The sequence below is a fragment of the Crocodylus siamensis genome, chromosome 12, assembly GCF_052110815.1.
Source record: "Crocodylus siamensis isolate JL-2025a chromosome 12, ASM5211081v1, whole genome shotgun sequence".
NCBI lineage: Eukaryota > Metazoa > Chordata > Crocodylia > Crocodylidae > Crocodylus > Crocodylus siamensis.
Genome location: NC_143406.1, coordinates 34427287 through 34450947, shown reverse-complemented (window position 1 = coordinate 34450947; position 23661 = coordinate 34427287). Strand labels below are relative to the sequence as shown.

General features: G+C 48.2%; 1 protein-coding gene across 4 annotated transcripts in view; it reads left to right on the top strand.

Annotated features, from left to right (window-relative positions):
* The window catches only part of ABCC6 (ATP binding cassette subfamily C member 6), a 44898-nt gene extending 29354 nt beyond the window's left edge, over positions 1–15544 (top strand). For all 4 annotated transcript variants that reach the window (XM_090023773.1, XM_090023772.1, XM_090023774.1 and 1 more), the window contains 9 exons: positions 959–1269; positions 2811–3010; positions 3391–3517; positions 5295–5396; positions 7384–7530; positions 9220–9378; positions 9642–9808; positions 11598–11792; positions 12317–15544. In XM_090023773.1, the coding sequence (XP_089879899.1) occupies positions 959–1269; positions 2811–3010; positions 3391–3517; positions 5295–5396; positions 7384–7530; positions 9220–9378; positions 9642–9808; positions 11598–11792; positions 12317–12425 (1517 nt within the window). In that variant the 3' untranslated portion in view covers positions 12426–15544. The remainder of the gene's footprint in view (positions 1–958; positions 1270–2810; positions 3011–3390; positions 3518–5294; positions 5397–7383; positions 7531–9219; positions 9379–9641; positions 9809–11597; positions 11793–12316) is intronic.
* Positions 15545–23661: the final 8117 nt, after the last annotated feature.

Genomic DNA, 23661 nt, shown 5'->3' with positions numbered 1-23661 from the left:
GCAGTGGCAGCAGCATTCCCCTGTGTTGCCCCCACAGCCAAGGCATCTCACAAGGGAGCATAGGTAACACATTGGGGGGGGCACGTGCCCACCTTGAGATTGGTCACCGCCAACACTGCCACCAGCGTCTGCGAGCAGTCCCTGCTCGCTGCCAACACTGCCGCTTACAGATTGTCCCCTTTCCCTCCCCCAGCCAGTCTCAGAAGGCACCAGTCATTCATGCAGGAGCGGCAGCATTTTTTCCTCTGCAAGCCCCACAGCCAGCGCTGCCACCACTGTGAGCCTTGTCAGCTGCAGGGCTGGCAGCAGGTGGTGCTCCCCTGTGGTTGGGAGCCCCTCAGTTGATGGGGCTGCCAGTCACAGGGTCTGGCCACACATTCAATTAATAGTATGATTAGAACAAGCTTTAAAATTATTACACATTTTTTGTGGAATAACTTTGTAGCTTATTTTATCACGCCATTAATTGGTTGAACGTGTAGCTGTGTCACAACTTAAGATGCGATTACCTGGTTAATCATGCCTTAAGTATAATGTGTAGAGGGGGCCTCAGTTGGAACTTGTGGGGTTTACTCTACTCAGAAGAGTCAGTCATCCCAGTTCAGTGCGTGTTCACTGAAGAAAGCAGGGCTTCTCTCTTTGGGGAGGAAGGCTGTCTGGTGGGTGACAATGAATGAACTGCTCCGTTACACTTAGAGAAACTCGCTCTTAGATAGTAAACCCCTTAGGACAAGGGCCATCTTCCTATGCTGTGTTTGTGTAGTGTCTTGCACAATAGGGTCCTAGTCTATGACTAAGGCTTTTAAGATGCTACAATAATGCTTATAAATAGGCCAGTTCCTTTTGCTAGTATTAAATTCATGGGGAGGGTTTAAATAACCTTGACTTTGAATTACAGTGACTTGCCCAACCTGAACTCTTGATTTCTCTTGCACTTTACTTCCCTTTTTTGTTACAGCCATTGGCAAGTTTGGGTCCACAGCAGCTGTCCTGCTAGGAGGGACAATAGCATCCCGCAAGCTTTTTCGGCAGTTACTGGAAAACATTGCTAGATCCCCAATGATGTTCTTTGAGCAGACATCCATTGGAAACTTGCTGAACCGCTTCTCCAAAGAAATGGATGCTATTGATTCTGTTATCCCAGATAAGCTTAAGTCCTTGCTGGGGTTCTTGTTCAACTTGTTGGAGATCTACATTGTGATTGTATTGGCCACGCCAATAGCGGTGGTGGCAATCGTGCCATTGACAGTGCTGTATGCTGCGTTCCAAGTAAGATTTTGTCCTGATGTTTAGTTTTCGGTTGGAAAGATTAGGAGGACTTGAGCATTGTGGGTGGTATAAGAACCACTCTTGTCCCTTCCTGCAGGAACCAACTCCCGTCTTTAGATTAACATGAACCAGACCTTTCTGAGAAATCCAGAGAAATGGGTTTTTGCATCTGATTTCATACCTGAACCAAAACCACCAGTGACTAAACCCACCAAGATCAATGGTTTGCACAGAACCCAAACTCTTCATCCCACAAGCCTCATGACAAGTCTTATGTATTCGTGGTGTTTTGGCAGGAGTCCAATATGGAGGAGTACTCCTGTATTTCCCCAGCATAAATGAAATGCAGCTAAAATCAGAAGCAATTTCCCCGCCTTGGTTTCCTAGCAGCCTATACCAAAAAGGCATATGCTTTTCACTGCACCCAGATCTTCCAGTCTGGCTTTTTGGTGGGTCAGACATTTTGCCAGAATGAGACTGAGAAGCCCCAGGTGCAGCTCCCAGCTGTAACTCCGAATGTTTTCTGCAAAGGTTCTTAGTTACGAACCTTACCCCAGACCAAACCGAAGTTCACTGTTGGCTCGGGGGGGAAATCTACCTGCCCCCTAGGAGCCTGCAGCCAGGTTCCCATTACAATGTCCAGGTTTCAGAATGGGAGGGGGGAAGGTAGCAAAGGGAGCTCCTTTTTGGGACTCCCCAGCTGGTGCTGAAGGGTGGGGTGGATGAATTGGAGCTTCCCCCCACTTCCTGGGTGGCTCCAATACACCCACCCACCTCAGTGGGGGTAGGGGACTGAAAAACCCCCAGACTGAACTCCCTCTGCTCCCTTTCCCCCCTCCCATTCTGAAAACAGTGACAGACAAGTTACAAAAGATGCTACATTTGAAATGTCTTTATTTGATACCTCGTGATACAGAGCTTGTCTACACCAGCTGCCCAGTGCTTGGTAAGCTACAGTGCAAATTTACACTATGCCACACTAACACCCTATGTGGACTTGGTTTATGTGTCCACACAGAAAGCTAATGCAGCACTCTGCATGCAGTGAAATCACACTCTAGTTTAGTAGGCAGAGGCTTTCTTGTATAGACCAAACCTATGATCAGTGTGGTTTACTATGAGTAAATAGGGTAGGGAAACAAGACATCTAACATAAGTAGCAGTGAATGGGACAGATGCAATAGAAGGGCATTGTATTTCCATCTACACCACTCAATTACCCTATTAATCAACCTTTGAACAACCTGGGGAGGCTACTGTAAGGTAGACAAGACTTTAGGTCCTTACAGCTACCTCACATACATTTCCTCCTCCCTCGTTCCCCAGGCTACGTGCTGTGCTCCTTCAGGAACGTCTTTGATGCCATATTTCACCTCGTAGGTTTAAACACATTTGGTCTGCACATTAGTTTTTATACTGCTGGGTCACTGGGTTTTGCTGCACATTGGGCCCATCCTAGGTTTTCTGGATACGAGCCTGATGAGTGGGCGAGTGATACGTTCTCACCAGATCACTTGCCCCTTCCATTCCATTTTTCCCAGAATTTCTACGTCGCCACCTCCTGCCAGCTGAGGCGTCTGGAGGCTGCTAGCCGCTCGCCCATTTACTCCCACATTTCAGAGACGTTCCAAGGAAGTGGTGTGATCCGTGCTTACAAGGCGCAACAGAGGTTTATTTCCCAGAACGATTTCCGAGTGGATGAGAACCAGAGAATGTGTTTCCCTGGGGTGGTCGCTGACAGGTAGGAAGCTGCAAATATAGGGGATAGGATCCTGCCATTCACATGAAGCTTCACATAAGCAGTGCTTAAGGGAAGAGCTGCTATACCTTGCTGCTGCCAATATCAGAGTAACAAGTCCAGAGTCTGCCTCCACCTAAAGATCAGTGGTACAGAGCTTCTGAGCACACAGCCGCGGTCCCCAGACAGAACACAGAATACTTTTGCTGCAAGTACCTGATGGCATTTCACTGTTGATGAAAAGTAACAGTCAACCAAGTGGCCATGACTTTAGAGCTCTCTGTCCCCAGAAGCATTTTAAAGAGCACTTGCCAGTGATAAGAGAAATGGGGAGGAAATAAGAATCTCAGCAAAAATTAGCTAAATCTCTGCTTTGCTTGTAGGTGGCTGGCTGCAAACCTGGAGTTTCTAGGCAACAGCATTGTATTGTTTGCAGCCCTTTTTGCTGTGATCAACAAAAAACAACTTACTCCGGGGATTGCTGCCTTTTCCATTTCATATGCTCTTCAGGTAACTCAGAACAGCAGTGTATGGTTTTGCCATCTAACAGGAGTCTCAGGTTGTCAGTCATTTATGTTCATCATGGATAATGCCCCAGGGATCCAGATCCTGCAGCATCTGCTCATCTGAGGATCAGCCCACAGGGCATTCCAGATGGAAGTATTTTAAAGAATCTTTGACATTTCTCTCAGCTTGGACAGTTATGAAGTTATGAAACTAAGCCAGCTTCCCAGATGTTAACAGCTTCTGGACAAATGTCAGGTTGTCATGTACTAGCACAGTTGTGCAACACATGAATTGCAGTAGTGAAGGGGAGTAAGTTTTTTTTCTCCCAAAATACCAGCTGCTTTCTTTCTATTTAAAATTAAACTGAATTCAATAGAATTTGTTCCAAATTCTATTTTGTAAAAAGCTTATGTTTGCAAACTGTGCAATTACAGCTTATAAAGTGCAACACTTGTGTGCACTACCGTTACAGAAAACAAGTCTAATGCATACACCTGGAGGGTCCCGCAGTAACTATCCTGCTACTACTGGGTTTGAAAATAGGTAGAAACTGAAGGAACATTTAACAGGCAAAGTACTGTCCCCATCAGATCACTGCAAGAAACATGTAGGTTGCTTAGAACAGAAAATCTAACACACTGTATTAGCACTGAGGAGCTGCAGGTGAACAAATCAAATGTTGATCCACAAAAAACAAGGCCAGATATCACAAAACAAGATCATGAACACCCTGGCAACCAGCCAGCCAGAAAAATGTGCATGTACTAAGCTGCATCCTACAAAGTAGCAAGGGCTAGCTACTGGGGCTGTACGAAACGGCACCATTATGTTTCGACTTGAGTTTCAACAGAACAGCGTTTCATTTCAAATTTCATTTCAATTCAAAACTGCTGTTCCGTTTTGTTGAAAAAGTTTTGCTGTTTTGATGCTGTTTTGACTTTTTGCCCATAGGCTATAATGGGGAAGCTCGAAATAACCTATAATTTTGTCATTTCTGGCCTGATTTGGATGAAACTTGCAGGAATGGTAGCCCCTTCTGAGAGCATGAACCCCACCTTGTTTCAAGGAGATAGGCGTAGGGGCTTGGGGGAAACTGCACCTCAAGCTGCAGACAAGCAAAACTCGTGACATGGGTGATACTGTGTGTGTGTGTTAAGGTGCAGCAGGGTGAAAACTGCAGGCTTGCCAGGCCCTGCTGAGGCCACAAAGCCTGCCAGCTGTCAAGGAGATCGGTACTGGGTTCTGGGCCCCTGCACCCTAGCTGCTGACAGGCAAAACTCGTGACATGGGTGGGTGACACTGAGTGTGTGTTAAGGTGCGCCCTCACTCAACTGACACCAAAGCAGAAAGCAGGGCGGTTCAAACAATGCTGCCTTTTCTGCAGTTTTTCCATCCCTCCCCCAGAGCACTGGGATTGGAAGAGACCTCAGGGAAGTGTGACAGTCACTGGCCAGCTACACAGTCAATGAGAGCACTCCCCCCGCCCCCCCCCCCCCCCCTTAACTTTAGTTTCTGTTTCCCTGCAGGCAAGCTCAGCTTGAGCTTCGAAACTCGAAACATTAAAAAAATTTTAAATGTTTCCACTTGCCTCGCTTCATTTTGAGGCTGTTTTGAAGATCTGTTTTGTTTTGATTTTGCTGTTTTGAGCTCAAAACGAGTCAAAACAGCGTCAAAACAAAACTGGTGGTGAAATTTTGCACAGCCCTGTTAGCAACTTCACAAGAACCTGGTCAGTCTACATTTAATTTCTGTTTTCTCAAGCTCCTTTCTCTCTTGCTAGATAACTGGCATTTTGAACTGGATGGTGCGCTCCTGGACAGAAATAGAAAACAATGTTGTTTCGGTGGAGAGAGTGAAAGAGTATTCAACAACTCCTAAAGAGGTAGCTAACCAGATATTGTTCTCATCATTTGAACTGGACTTCTTCCCAAAGCAGACTGGCAATATATTTCTTTTCTAAATGGATAAACACCCAGTGTCTTTCTTCCAAAGGGCCCAGTGCCATTACTTTTAAGAACTGGCAGCATTTGTTGTTTATTAAACTATGCAGGCATGATTTATAACCTCTGTTCAGGCTATTTCCTTAAATAACGTAAATAATAGCTGCCATTTCAAAGTATCATTTGTTAAGTTCTATGGAAAGACCTGCAAGTTTTCTCCATACTCGGAAACTGCATTAATTGGGACATCATGGATGCAGGGCTATGCTAATTGCTGACCTTTTTTAATGGCTGAGAATCTCAACTTAATCCTTTGTATTTGCATCAGTAAGTAATTATGTACCTCTTCACATTAATCATATCAGTGTTTACTAGAGGTGCCATACCGGTCCCATATCAGATTGGCACTGATTTAAGGAAAATTGACTGGCATTCAGCTGTTTTGGCTGATGTGGTTGATAATGCCACTGCTAAATACCCCATGCACGCATGCAGCCACAGCGCAGCACACAGACAGTTAGGAGCACAGCCAGCAGAGTGGAGAGCAGCCAGGTCCGGCTGGTAAGTCTGTTGTAAGGGAAAGGGTACAGGGGGGCAGATTGAGGCCCCTGTGGTAAGGGAGGGAGTTGTGCAGCACCTGCCTCAACCCCAGCCCAACTGGGTTGGAACGGAGCCATGAGCAGCTCATCTGGGGGTGCAGGGAGAGGGGACGGCTCCTGTCACTGCGCACACTCCTGGAGGCCATGTGAGGCATGTGCCCCCAGATCTGCACACGGAGCAAGGGCAGGCTGCCACTGCAGACTGGGGCTGAGGTCAGTCAGGGTTTTCACGGCAGGAGAGTTGGGCTGGGCTGCACTTGGGGCGTGCAGCAGTGATGTGGGGCGGCGGGGGGGGGCAGCTATGGTGAATTTTGGGGTGGCTGCATGCCCCTGTAGTCCCCTCCCAGCACTGCTGCCTCTCACCCCAAGTGCAGCCCAGCACCTTCCGGGAAGGGCCTAGCACTGCTCCAGCCCCAGCCCACAGCAGCAGCCCACCCTCACCCCACATGCAGATCCGGGAGACACATGCCCACCAGGCCTCCCCCGGGGTGCGAGAAGTGGCAGGAGCCATCCCCCCTCCCCACCCCCCAATGAGCCTCTTGCAGTTTAATCCCACACTCAAACCCCACTCCCTCCCTCACCACTAGTGCCTCAATCTGCTCTGCCCATGCCCCTTCCCTCCCTCCTTGCCCCTTCCCCCACAACAGACTTACCAGCTGCTCTCTGAGCTGCCTGACTGCATATCAACAAATCAGATAAGTATCGGCTGATATGGCTTGTTAAAAATTGGCCATCGGTATCAGCCTAAAAATTCTCTGTTAGTTAACCCTACTGTTTACAACTCGATAACCTGAAAATATGCCTTTCACAAAAGACATGTTTGCAGAGACCTATACAACCAAATATAATTAGATCAGTCAAAAATATACATCTGTCTGTCAAACTATTTTCTTAGCTGAGACTGAGGATAAGAATTTGTCTGACTTGCTGTATAAAGTAACTAAGGTTAGGTTTAATAATTTTATTATGAAGAATGCCATCTCCAAAAAGACAGATTTCATAGATTTCATAGACATCAGGGCTGGAAGGGACCTCGGGAGATCATCGAGTCCAGCCCCCTGCCCAAAGGGCAGGAAGTCAGCTGGGGTCATAGGATCCCAGCAAGATAAGCATCCAGTTTACTCTTGAAGGTGTTCAATGTAGGTGCTTGAACGACCTCCGATGGCAGACTGTTCTAGACCTTGGGGGCTCGGACAGGAAAGAAATTGCAGAGTTCCAGAAAAAAAATGTGAACCCATGCTTTGAGTATTCTTCCATATTGCATACAGCCATGTTACCTGCTGATGTACTGACTGCTGAACAAGATGTCATTTGTTTCCTTTCTACATAGGCCCCCTGGACTCAGGAAGCCAAGTCTCAAAGTCAGGCTTGGCCCACTGAAGGAAGAATTGAATTTAGGAATTACAGTTTACAGTACAGGCCAAACTTAGAGTTAGCACTGAAGAATATCACGATAACAATAAGGGGGCAAGAGAAGGTGAGAAATGTCATTTGTTTCTTAAATGCTAAAAGTGTAACTAGTACTTTATAATGGGTAGACAGAAAATGTGATCCCTGCCTCACTGAGTTAATAGGCTGAAGGTACAAAAGCAACATTAAACACATACACACACCATTAAGGCCTTCCCAAGCTTATAACAGATGTACAAGAAGTCCTCAACTTACACCTTTTCAAGTAATGATAAATGGCACTTAACGACCTTTATAAACTGACACCATGTTTGGAGGTGCCAAGGCGGGTTTTAAGTTTCCGACACTTGATACAGCTGTGTCCAGCTGATAAGTCTGTTGTGTGGTGGAAGGGGAAGGGGGAGGGGAGGGGTGGGGGCAGATTAAGGCCCCTGCAGTGAAGGGGGGATTGGGGCAGGGGCTGGGGCAAACGCTGCCCAGCTGGGGTGGGCAGGCATGGGACAAAGGCACGGCTCATCTAGGGGACAAGGGGAGGGGGGCAGGGTGGCTCCTGCCACTCATCTGGGAAGGTGTCAAAGGCAGGGGGCATGTACCCCCGGATCTGCACAGTGTAGGTCGGGCTGGGGCTGCACCAAGCTGTGGTCTGCACGGGTGCTGCGGGACAGAGTGGGGGCTATGCCTTGCTGCCACTCACCCAGCCGGCAGGGGTGGGCGCAAGACCGGACCAGCAACACGCAGTGGTGGGAGTTGCCCCTCCTCCCCATGCCCCTCAGACAAGCTGCGGCTGTCCCTTGCCTGCCCCACCCCAGCAAGGCAGGTGGCAAAGCGGGGGCTATGAGAGGGCTGCAGCCACCTAAAAATTCACCACAGCCCCCCCATAGCCCATGCTCAGAGCTCAGCACGATGCAGCACAGATCTGGGGGCACATGACAACCCTCCCCGCCCTCCCGGATGAGTGACAGGAGCTGCCAGATGACCAGCAGCGTGCAGCGGCAGGAGTGGCCCTCCCCCTCCTCCCCCAAGACATGTTGCACCTTCATCCTGTGCCCCCCTGCCCCGGCTGGGCAGTCCTTGTTCCTAACCCAGCCCCTCCACTGCAGGGGCTTTGATCTGCCCCCCGCCCACCCCCGACACCTCTTCCCTCCCGCCTTCCCTTCTACCACAACAGACTTACCAGCTGGACACAGCTGTATTGTGCATTGCAAAGGAACCAAATCGCCCATTTATAACATTGTTCCTATGGGGAAATTGGTTCCAAGTTACAACATTTAGACTTAAGATCTGGTTTTCAGGAACCAGTTGTATCATAAGTCTGAGGACTGCCTGTAGTCCTGTCCTTGACATAGACTCCCATAGAAAAGTCAAAAGGTTTCCTCTACCATCTGACCTCAACTTCCTTGTCATTTGAAGAACACAGAACAGGTTTCCAAGAGGCCCAAGGACAGGAGCAGATGAAGAAAAACTAAGTTGTAACAGAGAAATGATTTTTTTTTTTAAATGCAAAGGAAAGTCACAAGTAGTCTGTCTCCACATCAAATAGGGAAACAGGATGACAGCACCATTCACGGCATAGACCCAAGTTGTGCATTTCTTCAAACCTTCTAATATTCGTTATTGTCCAACCTGCACACAGCAAAATTAACCAATAGGTCTCTTTCTACATGGCAGTTCCATGGTCATATAATTCAGCCATCATTTGGTCAAGAATCAAAATCCAAGTATAAAGTGAATAATCTACTTTCATTATATTTTATAGATTGGCATAGCTGGAAGAACAGGAGCTGGGAAATCAACTCTTGCAGTGGGACTATTGAGATTAGTGGAAGCTGCTGAAGGAGAAATCTCAATTGATGGAATAAATATTGCTCACATAGGTCTCCATGACCTTAGAACCAAAATAACAATTATTCCCCAGGTATGACATTAATTTCTTAAAGTGCTTATCCATCGCATGGGGTGCTAGTATGTGGGACAGGTAGGAAGGAAGGTTCTCTGTGAGAAGGCTAGCCACAGATATGAAGGGGAGAAGTCAGCCTTATGACCAGCTAGTCTTACTTTGCACACTACGCTAGCCAGAGATTTTCACTCCATTGGTCCTACAGTAGGTAAAAACCTGCAGTGGCACCAGTTTAAGAGGTCTGTATTAATTTCAGGATTTTTTATTGTTTTTATGTTTAGGATCCAATTTTGTTTTCTGGCTCTCTAAGAATGAACCTCGATCCCTTAAACACATACTGTGATGCAGACATCTGGACAGCTTTGGAACTGACTCAGCTTAAGAACTTTGTACTGAATCTGCCCGATCAACTGAACTACGAGTGCTCTGAACAAGGGGAAAACCTGAGGTACCTTCACTGCCATCAGAAAAAGACAGCACAGCCCTGGTCGGTGGGTGAGGGGGTGATGCAGTTGGCAAGATTGTCCAAATAAGGAAGAATGCTATAAAACAGAAGCAAATGTGGTTTAGTAAAATCCAAAAGATACAGTCCTGTTACTTTAAGGAGTAACAGCAGCAGGGAGATCCTCAGGTAGGGAAGGCTGCTCATTATGAGCTGCAGGAGAACAGGCAGACTTATAGGCTATGAGTGCCTATTACAGAACTCGCAGCTCTGCAATAGTACAATAGGACAGAGCCCTGTCTGGGCAGCAAGGATATTGCTAAAACAGCCAGAGCAGCAAAAACGAGTTGCCCTGGGAGCCAGTCATCAGGCCCCAACTGGAAACCTCTGTGGGTGACTGGGAACCACCCTACCAGAAGGGGCAGGGCTTAGGAGGCAGATAAGCCCAGGCTTTGAGCCAGGGTGGACAGTCTGGTCCTGGCAGCCAGAGAAGGAAGAGCTCTGTAGCAAGCTAGCTGTGGTTAAGGCCTGGTATCAGCAAATCAGGAACTGAGGGCTTGCACAGAATTGGGACCCATGATGAGTAGAGGTCTTGATATCTTAGTTATAGCCAGAGGTCTTACGCTTTTTGTTTGAGTTTTACCAGTGGTTTTGGCCTATTAGAGGTGTTATGGAGGTCCTAGTGGTTGGGCATGTGACTTTTGAACCCAACAAGGGGCCAGGCTTGAGGTGCTGATAGACAGCAACTGGTTAGGGTTGAAGCCTAAGCCAGCTGAGGTCATAGCTTGACAGTGCAAGAGCCAGGGCCAGGGAGCCCAAAAAGGGTGGAGACAAGAGCCTGCAACAGATGAAACTAGGGTCAGGGGCCCACAACCCTAGAGGGACAAGACCAAGACCAGAGGCCCAAAACTGAGAAATTAGAGACAAGGGCTGGCACCTAATAAGCTAAGATCTGGTGCAGTGGGTTGAGGAAAAAGGAGCCGGTGAGAGCAGAGGGGCAAAAGCTGAGAAGGCCAAGGCCCCAACAAGGGGAAGTGATGGAACAATAACACCTGTGAGACACAGGCCTGGCTGTAAGGGAGGTCAGAGGCCACAAAACTAACCCTTAAGGCAACTAATGCCCTGGGGCATGGATGGGGCAAGAGGACCAAGTCAGTACAGCGAAGGACTGGATTGGGACCAGTAGGATCTGGGAAAGACCTGCTGGCTTAGATGGACAAGGGCTCAGTCTAGGACCTGAGGGCAGCCTCCCTTATTACCCATCAACTAGTTACATCTAAGTGTAGCAGGCAGCAAAGAAAGGGACAGTACCCAGGAATCCAGAGCAGGAACCACACAGCCACCAGGGGACATCACTGCCACCCCTGGAACTTGGTCCCACTATGAGCCCCGAGGGGAAATCTGCAACAGCGCTATGACATCCCTTAGACTAGAAGATCTCCGGGGAGAACTGCCTTGTTCTGAGCTTGTGCAGTGCCCAGCACAGTTGACACCTGGACCATGACTGAGGCTCCTACATGCTGACATAGTACAAGTTAATAATGTTCCCAGCTTTGGTTGGTCTCAAACTATTATCTGCCAGGCTGTCAGCATCACAGGCTTCATGCACGCATGGCTCCTTGTTCATCTCCTAAAATTCAGACGGAACGCAACTCTGAATAATTCCAGGCTCTTGCTTCCTCAGAGAAAGGGAGCCATGAGCCTGCCAGAACCTTCTCAAATTGATTATTTTTTCTGAACCCCAGTAACACTATTTACTGCTCCTCAATTCCCCATCCTACCTTTTTGCTTTCAGCATTGGTCAGAAGCAGCTTCTTTGTCTGGCCAGGGCACTGTTACGGAAAACCAAAATCTTGGTTCTAGATGAGGCTACAGCATCAGTGGATGTAGAGATGGACCTCCATATTCAATCAATGATAAGGACTCAGTTCAAAGAGTGCACAGTGTTGACAATAGCTCATCGTGTGAACACCATCCTGGACTGCAACAGGTAGTCTTCCCCTTGCAGATTTGTCCAGTCATTTTCATAAGTCTGTCCCTCTCTCTCTCTGCTCCATTTACCCCACCGGAGTGCTCTCTTAAACAATAGCAGGTTCTTTTTGTCAGTGATGGATGCATCAACTGCTGAGAAACAGTGAGGTCTGTCTAGGTCCACTGAAGTCATTTAATTCGTTATCCCACCCTTTTGTCTACTGCTGTAAATTAAAGCTGCAGAGAGTCTCCTCACTGGAACCTCTCAGACATCACTTGCTGCTCTACAATTAAAAAATAGGAAGCCAAAAGTTCTGTTTAAATATGTACTCAGGACATTGCCACAAAGGGGCCACCCAACTTATGCATCATCGTTGAACATTTCGTTATGTCTCCTACTCTCCTGTGGCTTGTTCCCTGGTTGGGGAATAGTGGCAGGAGCTGATCTAACAAGATCTAATAATCGTAGCTCAGAATGGTTACTTAAGTTAGTGTTGCTTTTGCATTCCAATACTCAAATTTCTGTTTTAATATTATTCACAGGATTTTAGTCTTGGAAAATGGTCAGATTGCTGAATTTGATACACCAGAGAAATTAATGGCTCAAAAGGGACTATTCTACAGACTGGTTGAAGAATCAGGCCTTGTTTGATCATCACCCAAAACATGCATCTGTTGTTGAAAAGAACTGATCTATTCTTAAATAACGTAACTTTGGTTTGGTTGTAAAACATCTGGTACTTAATCAAATCTCATCTGCATGAGCCACGATGCACTAAATACTTAAAGGGAAACTATTTTACTGTACATGAGAGATATACACACATCCAGCTTTTTGATTCTCAGAACACTTTCCATCGTTACACTAGATGAAACTGTGGTCACAATTGAATGTTATTACCAAAGGTTTTGGCATTCTCTCTGGGAAGGAATGAACAGTTATGCCACACACACCACTTCCTTATTGGCTTGGTTTTCAAAAATTAAATACTAATAATTCATTTATGCCCAGTTAGTCAGATGAGCCAATTGGAATTTAAACACCTGGCTGGGGTCAGCTGACCCCAGCACTCTTTCCTGCCCAAGGCAGGGGGTCTGACTCGATGATCTACTGAGGTCCCTTCCAGCCATAAAAATCTATGAATTCTGGGGTTAGAAGAAGAAATGCACACTCGCATGTCATTGCTTTTGAAGCAAAATAATTGTGCTTTGCATTTGACTCAGATTGTATTACAAATAGTGGCAACTTCTCTGGGAAGGTCTTAGACATTCCTGAGTGCCAAAGAAATCAAGCTGTTGTTCAGTTTACGTTGCAGTGAGGTGCTGCTAACACGTGTTCTGTAAAATAATAGTACAAATGAAACCTTACTTGAAATTCTGACTTTGGTACTTCCCAGAGCACAGAATTTGCCGTGGTCAGTGGGTGCTGGCCTACTTCAGGCAGCTGGATAGTGCTGGAAAAGTAAATTTTATACAATGAGAGAGTTAGTATGTGCTTGTGCAGAGCCCCAGACTGAAAGGGTTCCTCTCCTTGGTTTATTCCTAAAAATTAAACAGCTTCTATCTAATTGTGGGCAAGTCATTTTTCTATGCTTCTTTCCCCTTCCACACTTTGTCTGGTCTCTTTAGATCATAGGGTCCTCACACCAGGGACTGAGCCTTGCTGCTGTTGTGCACAGGAAAACCCCAGTCTTCAATGCAGTTTGTAGACATTATTATTTTAAAAAAAATGGGACAGGAAACAAAGCACTGGGATACTTAGATGAAATTTACTGTGATTGTTGTTAAGATGCTGTATTATTCCAATTTTATCCCAGATTCTCCAGCTCAAAGATATCAATGTCTGTTTCTTCAGGAAATAATATTGTGAGGAATAGGAGAATGCAGATTAGGAAGCGGCTCCTTCCAACTCGGGAAAATAACAACCAGTAGTTTGTTGTCCATCACCTGATGGCTGTTCAGTGGCTGACCTAGCATGTGTTTAAATGACCTTAGTTAGTCTAGTTTCCAGTGGATGTGTCACAGTCCCAAAATCTATCATCTGCTACTCATGCTTGGTGTTAACAGCAGGAAATGTGCAAGCAAGGGCTTTCTCTTGCTATTGTAAATGTTTGTGCCAAAATAAAACACTTTAGGGCAGTGGTTTTCAACCGTTTCAAACTCCAGGCACTCCTCATTAAACTTGTGGTACCCCCCCACCCCCAGAACTTTTGCAAATTGAGCAGCACTCAATTTAAAATATTAATTAATTTATTACAGTGCTCATCTCCTTGTCATATGGGGGGGAGAGGGAGGGGGCAAGCAGGAATGGAGAGCCTGAGCCCGTCCTCATCTCCTCACACGTCTTGCAGCACACTTCCAAGGATCTCAGGCATCCCAGGCTGAGAACCACTGCTTTAGGTTACAGAAAGATGACTTGTTTGCAACCCTGTAAGTCAGACAGAAGTGTGCTTCTAAAGACCAGAGAGATTTCCAGGTCCTACAGTGAAGCAAAACAAAACTACCATTGGGTCCCAAGATGTGTAAAGACATGCTGCAAAAGAGACTGAATTCTTAAAATTATGTCCATCACTTGTATTAATCTAAAATACTGCATTCATCAAGTCACCAACTTTATGATCTAGTTGATAATGGCTAAGTACAGACATTCAAGAAACCCTTTACTTCAAAGCACTAAATTAAAGTGTGATAAAACAAAACAGATGTTTACTGCTCAGCAGCAGGGGAGGGGAGGGGGGACCCTGCCCACATTAGCTGCTCCGGGTACTCCCAGGATACTGCTGGAATAGTCTCTCTCCCCAGCCTCAGCCCTCCTCCCTTGCCACCTGGCAGGAGCTGGGGAACAGGGAGACCCCAGGCCCCTTCCTCGTGGCCCCCCCGCTACCATTTTGAAGTGTGGGGACACTGAATACGTGATGGGGAGGCTGCTGGAATGTGCTAATTAGCATAATTCAGCAGACTCGATTGAGTCTGCTCCAATGTGTGCTAATTAACATGCATCGAAGCAGATGTCCAGCGTGTGTATAGGTGCCCTTAGGAGCACAATCCACCATTTTTCAAGTGTTCTAAGAGCCATGAACATCAGTTCATTTACAGCTTTAGAGTGGTTTTTGCATTCTTAATGCATGATGATCTGTACCTAGCCAATGTAACTAAAGCAGTGATTCTCCACCAGAGTGCTGGGACATCCCAGGGTGCCAGCATATCCTTTGATGGGTACCTTGAGGTACAAGAAGATAATTAGCTAAGTAGATTAACACACACACAGTCGTGTCCAGGCCTGATCCCCAACCCAGACTGCCCCACCTCCCTACAAGAAAGTAAGCACTGTAACACAAGTTAGCTGTTGAAACAGAAGTTCTGGAGGGGTGCCTTGAGTTCAAAAGTCTGAGAACCACTGGACTAAAGAAGCTATCATAAGCATCAATCAAATGCCAAAACCCATTCCCTGTAGAAAGTAAGAGTAATTTGAAATAGGTTCACTGGAAACCTGGATCCAGCAGAGCATACAAAGGGATTTAAAATCACTGATCTGTCACTCGTTTGAAAATTTGATTTTAAAACTAGCAAACAAACAAACAAACAAACAACAGGAAGGGAAGTTTAAAAGAGTAAGTCTCTGGTAAAATAACATCTATTCCCTTTCCCTAAGACACCATTCAAACAAGGTTTTATGTGGAGAATTCTGTGTTGATACGAGATTTTGTTAAGTTACTTTGAAGAAATATGAAATGTTAAGAAAAATGTTTAATAAAAATGATACAGAATAAATGATGCAATAAGCAGGCTTTATCATAATGAGGCAAATTTTCAACTGATATCAGTGGAGTTAGAGCAGGTAGAACTGTAGCACAAGGTGGGTTGATTATTTCACCTTAGGTATCTTTACTCAGATTCAAAAATATTCTAAGCGAGGAACAGAGAAAAGGACAGCAAGGGAATGATGGATCCTCTATGGCAGGGGTCTTGCAGGCTAGATGAGCAGTTCAGAGCCAGTCTACAGGCCAGATCAAGCCCACAGACCTGTCCCCCCTGCCCTGTGCCAGATCTAATGTATGGGACAGTGGGTCAGACTGACTAGAGCAGACACTGTGTACAGCACGGGTTCCAGACTAGTGGGGAATGGGGGTGTCACGGGGCGGGGTCCTAGGAGCGGCCGTGATCTCTCCTAGCGCCCCCTACCGTGCCAGGTTGGTGTCAATGCACCCTCGTTCTCTCCTGCCACGTCTTTGTTGCTTTTAGTGTTATGGGAGGCTGCCTTTTCAACCCCTTGGACATGGTACCCCGGATGTATCCCAATCTGTGCCCCATCTTAACTGTCTCCATGCACTAAAGCCTTAAGGGCTATGTGTGGCTCCTACCACCCCTGATGTCCCAAGCCTCACAGATGTCCCGGACATTGTCTAGTCAAGGCGCCCTCACGGCAGCCCCTTGCTTGCCTTGCTATAGCCTGCATCCTCACGGACGCCCTCTGGGCCCGTCTCAGTTATGCACACCTTCGCAGGTTCCCTGGGCTCGTCTTCCCCTGGCCTCTCTCGCGGCTGTTTAGCTTGCGCCCTCACAAGCACTCCCTGGTCTCTCTTCTCACAGATGCCCGTGTTCCCCGTGGATGTTCTCTGGCCTCTTTTGCAGCTGCGCCCCCACACCAGGGCTCTCTCCCACGATCCCGCCTGCACTGGGGCCCTGCCTCACAATCGGGCTCAGGTGGCCATAGCCGTGCCTGACCCCAAATCCCCTCCCTGGGGCTTCTTGCCTGCCCTAGGGCCTTTCTCCGCACTTGGGACTCAGGTGGCCGTAGCCGTACCTGGCCCCTAAATCCCCTCCTCGGGTCCATCACTCCTGTGGGGCTCAGGTGGCCTTGACCTTACCTGGCCCCAATGCACTGTGCCCCTTCTCAGGGCTGGGGTCAGTGCACCCCTAAATGCTGTGCCCTTTCTGGCACCAGGGTCCCCACACCACTGTGGAGCCCCTGTGAGGCCTCCTCCAACCCCTATTAGCCTCACCCGGTTCTCCAGCGTAACAACAAACCACCAAAAGCATTAACGCGAGCCCATCGGCTTCAACTCAGAATTAAGCCTCCTGGCTAAATGCAAACCTCTAAGCCACCTGGCTAATCATCAATCAAATCCTTACCAGGGCTTTCTCCACCCAGTCCTCAAACCGAAGCTGTTCAGGCCATCAAGCTTCTCTAGGCTGCCTACCCTAGCAGAGCTCCTTCTTCCTTGGATGTTAGTGGGGAACTGCCTGCTTGGCCTCAACCTAGGCTGTTTATATAGGCCAGGCCAGGCCCTGCCCCTTTCTGGTCAGCTGACCAAACTGCGGTCACCCTGGCAACCGGCACCTATACCTTTCCCTAGGAGCACGGCACTTTAGTGCCCTGCGACAGGGGGGAAGAAGCACCATGCAGCATAGTCCAACGTGTGGCACAGATCCCATAGCAAGTGCCACAAGAAGTGCATGGGACCAGCTCAGCATGTGCTGCCTGGGTCAAATGGATCAACGACAGCAGGGGCCAGTGACAGGGCTGCATGGGCCGGATCTTAAGACACCCCTATTCTATGGAATAGCACTGTTTTGGTTACCGAGTCACAAATATACTCAACTCTTCTAACACTACTCTGTAAATTAGAGAGAAATAATTGGCCACGTTAGTCTGAAGTCAAGCAGAAGGTAGGGCAGGGCAGCACCTTATGGACTAACTCACTGAAGAAGGTATAATTTTTCCTGGGCAACAACCTACTTCATTCCAGTGCTATGAATGCACGTGGACAGAATATACATAATGGGAATACATGCTAATGAGAACTACCATTTCCCACCTGGAGAGGAGAAAACATCCTCAAGGCACAAGGGGGGAACAGAACTTCTTTAATATAGTGTAGTAGGAGACAGCACTGATTGTCTATGACAGTGCCAGAAGATTGACTTACATGGCTTATTTTTGCTCGCTGCACTAATAAGCTTCTTCCAGAGTAACTCTTTATATCATATTTCATCCAGGTGCAGCAAGACGGTAGTAACTGTCTGCATGATCAGAGACCGGGGTTCTGAACAAGAGGCAGGGCTGTGCAAAATTTTGCCCGCAGTTTTGTTTCGACTCATTTTGAGTTTGATTTTGCTGTTTCGAGATGAAACAGAGCTTCGAAACAGCCTCGAAATGAAACAAGGCAAGTTAAAATGTTTTGAAAATTTCAAAATGTTTCGAGTTTTGAAGCTCAAACTGGGCTTGCCTGCAGGAAAACAGAAATTTAAGTAAGGAATTAGCAAGTGTCATAGCTGAACCACTAGCAAGAGCACTCATGGTGTTTGGGACAGGTCCCAGAGGATTGAAAGAGGGCCAGTGTCATCCCAATCTTTAAGGGGAGAAGGAGGATCCAGGGAACTACAGATCAATCAGTCTTACCACTACCCCTGGGAAAATCCTTGAAAAATTATCAAGGAACACACCTGTGGGAGCCTGCTGGCTAATGTGATGCGGAGAAGTAACCAACATGGGTTTATAGCAGGTAGGTCCTGCCTGACTAACCTAGTTTCTTTTTACAACAAGGCCACCAAACATTTAGACGCAGGAGTCGAAGTGGATGTTATCTATCTGGACTTCAAGAAGGCCTTTGACACGGTATCCCATACCATCCTTATAAATAAACTGAGGGGTATGCCACGGATGATTACACGGTAGACTGGGTAGCAAACTGGCTCAGGGGTCGCACTCAGAGGGTGGTAGTGGATGGATTGGTGTCAACCTGGAAAGATGTGGGCAATGGAGTCCCTCAGGGCTCAGTTCTGGGGCTGGTGCTATTCAACATCTTCATCAGTGATCTGGAGGAGGGGGTGGGAAGTCCTGTTCAAATTCGCGGATGACGCAAAAATACAGGGTGCAGCTAACACCCTGGAGAGGCAGAACCAGATCCAAGCTGACCTAGACAGGTTGGAGAAGTGGGCAGAGAGCAACAGGATGCAATTCAATAAGGACAAGTGCAAAGTGCTGCATCTAGGGAGAAAGAACTGCCATCATAGCTATAGGTGGGGGAGGGGTGGAGGCCACCTCCTCAGCACCACTGAGGCAGAAAGAGATCTTGGAGTCATTGTTGACTCCAGGATGACCATGAGTCCTGGACCCTGTTATGAAGCAGTTGGCAGAGCCAATCGCACCTTGTGTATCCGTAGGTGCTTCACAAGCAGGTCCATGGAAGTGATTCTCCCTCTCTATGCGGCACTGGTCAGACAGCGGCTGGAGTACTGTGTCCAGTTCTGGACGTCGCAGTTCAAGCAGGATGCGGACAACCTGGAGAGGGTCCAAAGAAGAGCCACTTGTCTGATTGGAGGCCTGCAGGGAAGGCCCTACAAGGAAAGGCTAAGGGACCTTAAACTCTTCAGACTCTCCAAGACAAGGCTAAGAGGGGACCTTGTGGTGGCGTACAAATTCATAAGGGGAGAGCAACATGAAGTAGGTGATGATCTGTTTACCAGGGCACCCCCTGGAACAACAGGGAACAATGGCCATAAACTACTGGAGAGAAGGTTTAGACGGACATTAGAAAAAGGTTCTTCACAGTCAGGGTTGCCAGGATCTGGAATGGGCTCCCAAAGGAGGTGGTGCTTGCCCCATCCTTGGGGGTCTTCAAGAGGAGACTGGGCAGGCACCTGGCTGGGATCACACGATCCTAGGTTTGGTGACCCTTTTCTTGCCTGCCAGGGGCAGGGGGTCAGACTAGATGGCCCTCTGAGGTCCCCTCCGACCCTGGAATCGGGGGGGGGGGAGGGGGGGGGCGTGCTCTCATATCAAGTGTGTAGCTAGCCAATAGGGCTGTGAGAGGCTTCGGACAGAGCTTTGGATCCAGAGAAGCTTTAGACGCTTTGGGGTCCAAAGCAGCACATCCGGGTCAAAGCTCTGCCTTGTCAGGCTTCCCGAAGGGCTTTGGAGCCGCCTTGGAGATCTGGCCATAGGGTATAATGGGGAAACAATAACATATCTATAACTTTGTTATTTTTTGTCCGACTTGGATGAAATTTTTAGGGGTGGTAGACTCTGCAGAGGGGATGAAGCCTGCCAAGTTATATAACAAAGTTATAGGTACCGTATTTTTCGGACCATAAGACGCACCCCTCCTGGAGCCTCAGTCTCCGCGGCAGTGAGTCCCTCCTTCGGACTCCTGCCCCGTCTGTTCCGGCCGGCCATTTTTATTGCCAGCTCCCGGCCACCGGCACGGGCGCCGGCTTCCGGTCTAAACAAGCGGCGGATGTCCCACTTGGGCTCCGCCGCCTCCGCGGGCAAGCTCCGCCCCGTCTCCCCGGGACACGGCATAAACAAGCGGCGGGTGTCCCGCTCGGGCTCCGCCGCCTCCGCGGGCAAGCTCCGCCCCGTCTCCCCGGGACACACACCTTCGGACCATAAGACGCACCCTCGTTTTTCCCCCACTTTTGGGGGGGGAAAAGTGCGCCTTATGGTCCGAAAAAATACGGTATTTCATTGATTCCCCCCCTATACCCCATGGCCGGATCTCCAAGGTGGCTCAGAGGCTTCGGAGCTGCTTCGGCCGGATTGAGGCAGAAACCCAGTCCAGAGCTATGGATCAGATCACTGTCATCCAAAGCAGCCGGATCAGCTCGATACCGACTTGCATAGGCCTACTGGCCAGTGACTGTGATCCTTTCCTGAGGTCTCTTCCAATCCCAGTGCTCTGGAGGAGGGATGGAAAAACTGCATAGAAAGCAGCATTGGTTGAACTGCCCTGGTTTCTGCCTTGGTGTCAGTTGAGTGAGGGTGCACCTTCACACACACATGCACACTGTGTCACAAGTTTTGCTTGTCCACAGCTTGAGATGTAGGGGTTTGGTGGAAACTACAACCATCTTCTTGAAATTTGGCAGGGTTCATGCCCTCACAAGGGGCTACCCTTCCTGTAAATCAGGCCATAAATGACAAAGTTATAGGCTGTTTTTTCCCCATTATAGCCTGCACACAAAATGTCAAAACAGCAGAACTGTTTCACTGAAACAAAATGGATCAGCGGTTTTGAATTGAAACAAAATTCAAAACGAAATGCTGTTCTGCCAAAATGCAAGTCAAAACGGCATGGTGCCGTTTCGCACAGCCCTAGTGATCAGCTAGTTTTAAAAGGAACTGAACAGATTAACTGTTGATTGATTTCCTCATATATGCACAGTAGTTTTTATGCTGAAGGGAGTTGCCTAGAGCTGTATTTAACAGACTTAATAGATTTTTAAAAGAAAATTAGGGTCAGGAAGGATCTCAGGAGATCATCTAGTCAGCCCTGCTCAAAACAGGTCCACCCCAACAAGATCATCCCAAGCAAAGCTTTGCCTACCCAGGTCTTAAAAACCTCCAAGGATGGAGATTCCACCACCTCTCTGGGTAACCTGGTCCAATGCTTTACTAATATGCTTTACCTGTTCCAATGCTTCCTAGTATCTCACAAAGTTTCCCTTGAGACCACTGCTTCTCGGTTTGGGGTTTTTTGTTTTTTTTTTTTAGAAAGCACATAGTTAACTTGTGGGACTCTTTACCACAGGAAGCTGTAGAACAAGATTGTTCAGCCAGGTAAAAAATGGACTAGATATTCATGGATGATAGGTCAATTAATAGCTATTCAAACAGAATAGACAGGGGGTGTATGCACTGGCATCTGTAAACCAATGAGGGTAGATGCCAGGGCGAGTATGACTGCTCTAGATATACTTGCTCATATATAGTCTCCCTAAAGCAGGCACCCCTACCACTGTCAGAGACAGGATACTGGGATAGATGGACCATTGGTCTGACCTAGCATGGCACTTATGTTCTTATTTTTCAGGCAAGTGCCAAAACAAATGTGACAGGGCTGAGGATATTACCCTCATCCTTGCCCCTTGAATTATTTCTATTGTAGATGCATTCCTGATCCATGTAAGTTCTGCTTTTATTAGACGGTGCAGGTTGTCGGGGTTTACTCTACCAGCAGAGGCCAAGTGTCATTTGCACTTGCATGCCCTGCTAGGCTCTGCTGTTAAGTGAATGCATGTGCTTGGGCTTGCCCATATCATCAGTAGCCCCAGCGGACTAACAGTTTGAGTTGGATCGGGTGACTTGGTGCTCATTCACTGGTTCATGGTTAGTATTCCCCTCAGCCATTGCTTTTCAATGGAGATATCCCCTGAGCTGTATGGCCTCCAAAGTTGGGACTTTTTTTTTTGTTTGTTTGTTGTTGTTTAAGTACCTGCAGAGAAAAGCTACTTATCTGTAATAAGTCTCTCTCCTATTTCATCTCCTTCCAAGACACTGACCTGTAATTCACTCAAAAAGGGAAATTCACAGGCTCTGAAGCCAAAAATCATCATTATGACCAGCTAGTCAGACCTCCCATAAAACACAGGTTAAGGATGACAGTAAGGTGGCCAAAGAAACCCTAAATGTCTATACTTGGCTAATGAGGCAGTTGACAGCTTTGCGCCAACTCCCCCTACAGTGTTGCACATCTCTAGTCACAATTGTATAAACCAACGGTTCTCAACTTTTTTGGACTGGAGGCCCCTCCACAACTTTTGTGAGCCGAATGCCATGCAGTTTCAAAAACTATAGATTTCTGTGCTTACCTCCTTGCAGAGGGGCCTCGCAGTGGAGGTTGTCTAGGTGAGGACAAGCCTAAGCCTGTATTTATATTCATTTGTCTGCGTAACTCAGGGGTGGGCAAAATACAGCAAGCAGGCCAGATCTGGCCCATGGAGGGGCTTTGTCCAGCCTGCAGCAGGTCCCTCGATCCCACTTGGCCCAGGTACCGTCCAGCCGTGGTGTCCTGCCACCCCCTGGGCAAGCAGCGGGGCTGGAGCGGCTGTGCACCTGGACTGCCTTTCTAGGGAGCCCAGGTGGAGGCAGCTTCTTCCATCTAGTGCTGCTGCTGGCCCCAACCCCATGCCCCAGCCCTGACCCAGTGCGCCTGCTCTGGACTCGCTTGCTCATGCTAAACAGTGGCAGCAGCAGTGCTGGCCAGGCAGAAACTGTTGTTGGGCATGGGGGAAAAAGTGGCCCCTCCCCCTTGCCACTGCCCGGCATTTCCTGCTACAGCTGCCCAGAGCCTGCACCTGGGCTGCCCTGTGGCTCCGCTGTGCTGTCACTGCTGCCTCACGGGGCAGTCCAGAGCAGCAGCAGAGCTCCATGGGGCAGGCAGCAGCAACAGAGCAGCTGTAGCAGGTAGTGCTGGATGGCAGCAAGGGTAAGGGGCTGCTTTTCCCCCATGCCCAGCAACAGTTTCTGCCCAACCAGGTGCTGCCAATGCTGCTGTTTTGCACGAACAGACAAGTCCAGAGCAGGCGTGGGATGTGCCGGGTTGGGGCTGTAGTGCAGGTTCCAGCTGGTCTGCTTCCACCGGGGTGAGTCTGGAGTGGGTACAGGGGCTGCGCGCTGTAGCCAGTGGCAGGGAGGTGCCGCAGACTGCGCAGGCTCTGGCCTGTTGCGAGTCAGGGGCAACTGGCTCAGGGGGGCGCATGCAGGAGGCTCCCATGCACACGCTCACCATTCCCACAAACCCTTCCCTGCAAACCCCACAACCACATCGTCCCCTACACAATCACATACCCCACAAACGCCGTACCCACGCACACCTTCCACAAACCCCACACCCCCTCCCACATGCACCCCCCCCCCCACACACACACACACACACTCGCATGCCTGTTGGGGGAGTCCCACTCCCTGCTACATGCACACACCCACACACCTTCGTGCACACATCCACACCCCTGCAACATACAGGAGTAAGACTTCATTTTGGGCTATTATGCAATCACCTCTATATACCCACAATGCAAACACACAAATCAGGACAAAAATAATATTTTTAAAAATAAAATTAAAGTGTGTTACTGTGGATGTTTGATTTTTAGTGTGTAAT